At 48.4% G+C, this 7,956-nt stretch overlaps 1 protein-coding gene across 1 annotated transcript; it reads left to right on the forward strand.

Moving 5' to 3' along the window:
- Positions 1-4,570: 4,570 nt before the first annotated feature.
- LOC117091068 (glycosylation-dependent cell adhesion molecule 1-like) lies at positions 4,571-7,032 on the forward strand. The gene is made up of 4 exons (XM_033223545.1): positions 4,571-4,634; positions 5,308-5,352; positions 6,441-6,650; positions 6,902-7,032. The coding sequence occupies exons 1-4, from the start codon at positions 4,571-4,573 to the stop codon at positions 7,030-7,032; spliced, it is 450 nt and encodes a 149-aa protein (XP_033079436.1).
- The last annotated feature ends 924 nt before the right edge of the window (positions 7,033-7,956 follow it).

Genomic DNA, 7,956 nt, shown 5'->3' on the forward strand with positions numbered 1-7,956 from the left:
GATATGTGGGAAACAGCACAGAATGTGTGAAATGGAGTTCCACCGGGAAGCCAAGGATTTATGGCTGCTGTACTGTGACGCTGACTCTAGTGATGCTTGGTGTGGGTGGGACACTATGGGAAGAGCATGGGAATCAGAGCCAAGCAGTTCCAGGTTCAAATCCCAGTCATGCCAGTTGCTGTTACGTCACTTTGGTAAATGTACTTAACCTCTCTGAGCCTCAGTTTTCCCAGTCTGTCAGAGACTGTCAATACTACCCTGTAGATTCCTGTGAGAATTAAATAATCCTGCACCTGGCTCAAGGTCAGACCTCACAGAATGTTGGTCTCCTTTTTCCCCTTCTCTTCTCCAGCCCCACTGCCCCAGGGCAGCAGCCCCCATGGTGATGCCCTCCCTTATCTCTCTCACACACACAACACACAAATACACACACACTCTCACACACTCTCTCACACACACACTCTCGCACACACACACTCACACACTCTCTCACACACACACTTTCGCACACACACACTCACACACTCACACACACTCTCTCACACACACACACTCACACACTCACTCTCACACACACACACATATACTCACACTCTCACACTCACACACTCAAAACAACAGACTCTCTACCTCCCAAAATCCTTACCAGAAAATAAGTTTGAACTTTTGTGTAGAAGCCATTCTGTCTCCTAGGGTAGTCCTGTTCTCAGCATCAGAACTGGTCTGGACGCTGCTTTTTAAATGTGAGTTCCTGGGCTGCATCCCAGGCCTACTAAATGGAGAGGAAAGGGGATTCAAATGCACTCCCCAGCTGGTTGTGAAGTTTGAGAACAACCAGCCTGATGCTGTTCTTCTTGAAATAAAAATCTCCCAAGAAGTTTTCCACCCCTGTTCCAAGAGGGTGTCAGGTCTTGGAACGGGAGTCCTAGAGATCCTGGGAGATCCATCCGGACTCTCCCCCTCCTTGCTGAGGAAAAGGATGAGGTCCAGAGAAGTGGCGGTGGGGCAGGGGTTGAGGGGTGCGGCTGCCGATTGAGGACTGCGGAGTGAGTCCTTGGCAGAGCTGAATCTTGGACCCAGGTGTCCTGACTGAAAGCTAATGATGCTTGAGGTGGGGTGGGTGGAGCTTTAAAAATAGGCTTTTTCAAGTTTACAAGATTCACTCAGGTTCCATTAAGTGACAGAAGGAAGGAAGGAAGATCAGGAAGCCATGTCAGCAGGCTTCACGGAGTACCAAGCAGAGACCAGCTGGGCTGTGAGCCCCTTCAGCCGCTCTGAGGACAGTCACTTTGTCATAGCTTGAGGCCCAGGGGCTCCCCTAGACAGGAGTCTTCAGCTCTCCCTCCCTCTATCCTGGCCTCTCTCTTCTTCTACTGTTTTTACATCTCTGAGTTTTCTTTCTCTCTGTCTCTCTGACGCAAACTTCACTGAGAGTGACCTCATTCACTTGGTTAGGAACCATCCAGTAGAAAGCCCTGGAAATGGACAGGTCTCCTGAGAGGCCAGGGGCTCCCTTGTGTCCAGCCTGTTGATTGTTACCTCTGAATAAGCCCAGACTTCCTCACAAATAGGAGTGGTTAGGGTAACAAAGACATCTGACCCAAAGTCTGGCATCTTGTGTGCAAAGAACCACGTGACCTCATTTCTCAGAAGGGAGTTATAGGTGTGGCAGACACGTGGTCACCTCTCCAGGACATATTTCCCGTAACTGAGTACCCAGGATGAGACTGGGCTCTGAGAAGGACAGAACAGGAAGGATGGACACGGAAAGCCTTGCCTGCTTCTAATTCAAGTCTGAGGCTGGTCTGGAACCTTCGGAGCCAAATTTAGCAAATAAACACAGAACATCCAGTTAAATGCAATTTCAGATATATTTGAGACATACTTAGGTACTGCGCAATATTTGAGGCATATTGACAACATTTTCATTGTTTCTGTGAAATTCACATTTATCTGGGTGACTTACATTTTATCTGGCACCCTTACCTGGGAGAGGAGGGACCTGGTCTGTTTTGTTCAGCATTGGAGCTTAAGCACCCACACCATACCTGGTGTAGGGCAGACATTCTTGTTGAACTCTGTGTGGGAGGAGGCCTCTCAGAAGTCCCCTGCCACACACACTAAAGAGATACTTTGTTGAACAAACATATCCCCAAGGGGCCATCTTTGAAAAGGCACATTGACTCATTTGACAAAACCAGACTGGAAACTTAGCAAGAGTTAAGATCTGTGCTAAATAAATTGGGATTCAGAGACAAGTAAGCTATGGCTCCTGTCCTCAACGTGGTAACTGACCAGTAACAGCAATAGATTTCAAAACAGATCGTTACAATAGAGTGCGATAAGTGCTAGACAACAAAGGCCTAAGACCAGGGTCCAGGTGATTTTGTTCACCATTATATCTCCAAATCCTGCTGCCTGGCAGGCACTTAATAAATAGTAGTGGAATGTAATAATGAAAAGATAAAGATATGAACAGTGCGTCGTAGAACCACAGAGGTGAGTGACTAACCAAGGGAGGAGAGATGGTGAGAAGGTTGTGTTCACTCCAGGGAGGAGATGACATCTGATCTGGATCATGCTGTGGGAACATAGCAGGCAGATGGAGAGGAAAGAGATTCCTGACAGAGCAACGGCATGAACCCAAGTGTAACACTCCAGTGAGTAGGGAATAATTCACAAGGGTAGGAAATGAGGCTGTGAAGGTGGAAGACCAAGGAGTTTGGACTTAATCCCATGGTGATGGATAGTCATTAAAGACTTTTGAGTACAGAAGTGGCATGAACTTCGTGAGATCCCTCCAGCATTAGCATGAAGAATGGACCGTAGTGGAGACAGACTGGAAGCCAGAAGAGCAGTGAAAAACTAAAATAGCCTAGTCTGCAGATGATGAGAGCCTCAACATGTGAATTATGTATGTTAGGAAATAAGCTTGCAGAGCTGAAACCCTACCCTCATAGACTTGCTGTGAATGCCCTCATCTGCCCCCGTCCTGTTCCCAAGTGCCCTGGGTTATGGGAGGAGAGGTTGCTGGTGAGATGAGGAGTCAGGGAGGAAGGGGTGGTTGGAGGCAGCCCAAGACAAACTTCCTTCACTACACCACCTTGCCTAAAGAGAGAGCTTTGCCAGAACAATTGGAAGACAACTGCCAGTCCCTTGGGGCTCTCCCCGGCACAAGTTTCACACGGGCTGGCACGGCCAACTGTGGTCTCCAGGCATTACCTTACCTATGCACATTCCCAGCAAGCCATGCTCCCTGCTGAGGACAAGAGACTCAGTGTTAGGGTACAGCAGCCTTCTTCTTCCTGGAGAGGTTTCAGAGAGAATATCAAACTTCCAGCTGGAGAAGGACACGAGATCAACCATATCAGTTCCTAGGCCCACCACCAAGACCCAGGCCCTACGCACAACCCTCATCTGCTCTCCAGATGCCTTTCTGGGCATCCCACTGCTCCATCTTATCCACTTTTAGAGGCACTAGACTCCAGATGTGGGTTCAAATCCACCCATATATGTGGCCTTATACAAGTAACCTCACCTCTATAAACATCAGGTTTTTTTCCTTGGTAAATAACACATACCTCCCAAACCATCATGAATTAAATGAGATATCCCATGGGAACAAACTCAGGATACTAGTTGGCATATAGTCAGAATTTCTGTAACTGCCTCACTCCTTCATTCCTGAACTGATGGGGAGTTTTATCTACACCCTAGAGCAGGGGTTCCCAACCCCCAGGTCATAGACTGGTACTGGTCTGTGGCCTGTTAGGAACCGGGCCACACAGCAGGAGGGGAGCAACAGCCAAGTGAGCATTACCACCGTGATGGGCCTCCTGTCAGATGAGTAGCAGCATTAGATTCTCACAGGAGGGCAAACCCTATTGTGAACTGCACATGCAAGGGCTCTAGGTTGCAGCTAATCTAACTAGTGCCTGATGATCTGAGGTGGAACAGTCTCACCTCATGCTCCCCCTGGCCATGGAAAAACTGTCTTCCGTGAAACTGGTCCCTGGTGCTAAAAAGGATGGGGGCCACTGCCCTAGAGGACAGCCTGACCATTCCTTGATTCATTCACTCCGCTAATGTTTCCTAGGACTCTCCTATGTGCCAGATACCTGCTAGGTACTGGAAAAACAATAGCAAGCAAAACAGATATAATCCCAGCCATTTTGGAACTTTCATTCTTCTGGAGGAGATAGATGTTAATTAAATGATCATACAAATGAAAGTAAAATTACACAGTAATGAGTACTATGAAAGAGGGAAACTCACACCCAGGTCCTCATTCCAAGGACTTCTGGGGATGAAACCTGGAGCCGACACACCTTTGGCATGGTCCAGGCCAGGGGGAAGGCCAGGGACCTTACTTTCCAGTTAACTGGTTTCCCGGAAACTCCAGTTCCCAAAAACAAACCTATTCAGAATGGGAAACTTGGGAGGAGAAACCTAGTATGTTCCCAAGTCCAGTTTCCCCAGAGTCCATCCTTACCTCAAAATCAATAAAGCCCCTGCCAGGCTGCCTCTTCAGCAACTCTAAGCAGCCTCCCCCAGGAAAAACTGATCCACCATGAAGTTCTTCATGGTCCTGCTGCTGGCCAGCCTAGCCTCCACCTCTCTCGCCATCCTTGATGGTGTGTCTGGCCTTCTTCCACACTCCTCAGTCCCCTAAATGTTTTTGAGCTGTCAGCTGGAGAGACCTCAGCACTAGGAAGGGCCTTCCTTAATCCTTGTAATATGCTGTGTGGAGAGGTGGAAATCTGCAGAACCAAAAGTTCACACCTGGATGTCCTAGGTATGGAGGTGAGGGACTAGGGCATATGATTCTGGGAATTCTGCTACCTAGAAAGCCCGGAGCTGGAGCTAGAGGGGCCAAAACAGATCCAAATCAGGATGCACTATGGGTCAACGGAGGTTCAGATCAGATTCCAGCCTCTGGTGATGCTGGATAGTCCAGGCAGAGTCACTACCTTTCTCTGGACTTCCGTGCCTCCCTCTGTACAATATGTACTCCCACATTTATTCCATAGCTACTTACTGAGCACTAACTCTGTGTCAGACACATAGTTCTAGGCACTTGGATACACTAATAGAATAGACACTCAGTCATCATTGAAATTACATTCTAAGAGAAAGTAACAAACAATGAACATATTAAATAAATTACAAAGTATTTTGAAATGCTAAGGAGGATGTAGAGGAAGGTAAGGAAGATTGAGAATGCTGGAGCAGAAGGGGTTACAGAGGGAAAAACTCATATGTTAACTGTCTTGAGACCTCTGAAGACTTTAAACTCTTCTCTTTCAGAGCCAGAAGGTGAAATTCACTCAGAGATTCAGCCTGCAGATGCCTGTTAAGTCTCATGCTGGCATCCTTTAGAGTAAGTCACTGGTGGTAAAAGATTGTCCAGTAAATGATAAATTCTCCATTTGGGAAAGAAGTGGAGCAAAGCCGGGCGCGGTGGCTCAAGCCTGTAATCCCAGCACTTTGGGAGGCCGAGACGGGCGAATCACGAGGTCAGGAGATCGAGACCATCCTGGCTAACACGGTGAAACCCCGTCTCTACTAAAAATACAAAAAACTAGCCGGGCGAGGTGGCGGGCGCCTGTGGTCCCAGCTACTCGGGAGGCTGAGGCAGGAGAATGGCGTGAACCCGGGAGGCGGAGCTTGCAGTGAGCTGAGATCCGGCCACTGCACTCCAGACCGGGCGACAGAGCAAGACTCCGTCTCAAAAAAAAAAAAAAAAGAAGTGGAGCAAAGATAAACCCTCCCAGTATCGAACCTTAATCCTTCCTGCTGCACTAGTTGGCCAAAATGTGAGGGCCAGGAACCATTTGAACAGCCCTTTCTGCTGGCTAGTCATTGGAGATAAGAGTGGGGACTACACCTCACACCCAAGTGCTAGCAGGTCAAGGGTTTTAGCTCATGGAGGTGAGGATGTTGGGGTGGCTCCTCTGTTCCAGGCTCCCCACTGCCACAGCCCAAAACCGTGAACATTGCGGGATTCTGCTTTGTGTATTATCCATAGACATGGTTTAATCTCAGACTAGCTTCCCCTAGTCTACCTTGGAGGAGCCAGAGAAGGCAGATTCAAGCAATACCCAGAATTCAGAAGAAAAAAAACAATATTTACTGAACTCCTCCAATGGACCAAACAATGGGACCTATGTTTGCAAAGTTAATCTCTTCTCATTGGGAAGGTAAATTTGCTAGGGAAAGTGGAATTCCTAATCAATGGCTTTCAAAATCAGAGATGTGCTTTTCAGGTGCTCATAGATTTGGATTCTGGTACAGGACCTCAGTCCTACTTGTATGTTAATTAGGCAATGACTCAACCCTGATAGGCTCCACATGTTAAGGGACATGACATAGGATGGCTGGTTGCTTCTCACCATGTGCTCTCACTCCGCCCCCCATTCCCTTTATCTTCCTGGTTCCAGCTGCCCAGGTCACCCCTAGCAGCCATCCCAAGAAGGACCACGTTTCCGATGAAGATCTCTCTAAGGAGTCCTTCATCTCCAAAGAAGAGCTGGTTTCCAAAGAGAATGCTGTCAAAAGAACAAAGAGTCAAAAGCCCATGCCCCAAGAGGACAATTTCAAAAATGTTAAGCTCCAATTAGAAGAGACTACAGAACTGGCGCCCAGGGCTGGTATGAGCCAGGGAAGGGGAAAGCCGCTGGGCAGGTATTGAGCAGGAAAAGGAAGGGGCTGGGAGCTACTTGGGTGGAAATAGGTGGGGTTAGAAAGAGAAAGGAAGCTGTGGAGGAACAAGAACTAAATGTAAGTGCGAGTCAAATGAAGCATTGATCGCCAGTCCTATGAAAGGCTGTTGCTGGGGTGGAGGGGAGAGGGTGGAAGGGAACCAGCCTTAACTTGACATTTCCCTCCCAATACTCCTCAGCAACCACCTCAGAGGGAAAACTCACCAAACTGGGCCATAAAGTCAGGAAGAATCTCGACAAAGCTTCGAAAGGAATCATGAACTATCTGAAAAACCTAATCCCTAGCGCCAATGATGTCACGAGGCCCTAATGATGAGGGTGCCTGAATTCCAGACTGGGCTGTGGGAGAGGCTGCATCCCAAAACCATCTTTCAGCTCCTCAAAATGTGCATTAAAGCGTTGCGTCCCAAGTCTGACTCTGTGGCAGCTTTGCTGGGCTCAGAAAGAGAGGCAGGATGCCCCCACTCTACTGGGCTTCTTTCTTAGTTACCCTATCCCTTTGAGTTTAAACCTGTCATCCACCTCAGCTTACAAACCTGCTTATGTTTCCACATCCCAAAACATCCTCTGCAAAGTCCTAACCCTCCTCGCCGCTGCCCCCACCTCACCAATGCACTGCCCCATGCCCCTCAGCTCCTGTGCACACCTCATGCCCCTACAGTCTACCATCTGCACCCATCCAGCCTCCACAACTGCTGTCCAAAGAGTCACAAACATCAACAAATCCTGTGATGGCCTCTGTAGAACTGTCACTCCTTTCAGAAACTTCTCCTCACTAACTTTCCAGGACACTGCGCTCTCCTAGTTCTCCAAGCTCTCTGTTCTTTTCCTAGTACATTTTTGGACTGCACTCTGTGCTCCCAATGTCTCATCCTGTAACCTCTTGTCTTCTCTCCACCTCTACACCCTCTACACCCTCATCTGCCAAGACTTCTGCTTCACCACAGAGTGGATGACTCCCATTCACCCACTCAACAAACACCCCCCACGTGCTTACCATGTGCCAGGCCCATCTCCCTAATATGTGCCTGTCTCCTCCCAACCCTGGCCAGTTCTCACTGTAACAGCACATGAGATTCAATGGGTAAAGAAGAGCATGGGAAAACGAAGGTTTCTGTCTTACAGATGAAGGGAAGCTGTCACTCAAGGGCAGGTAGGATGGCTGGAAGGGAAACATCTCCGATCTCTAGTGTCCTACCTCCAGGACACATAAAAAGATGTGCTCAGAAGATCA

The sequence above is a fragment of the Trachypithecus francoisi genome, unplaced genomic scaffold, assembly GCF_009764315.1.
Source record: "Trachypithecus francoisi isolate TF-2019V2 unplaced genomic scaffold, Tfra_2.0 Lachesis_group11, whole genome shotgun sequence".
Lineage (NCBI taxonomy): Eukaryota > Metazoa > Chordata > Mammalia > Primates > Cercopithecidae > Trachypithecus > Trachypithecus francoisi.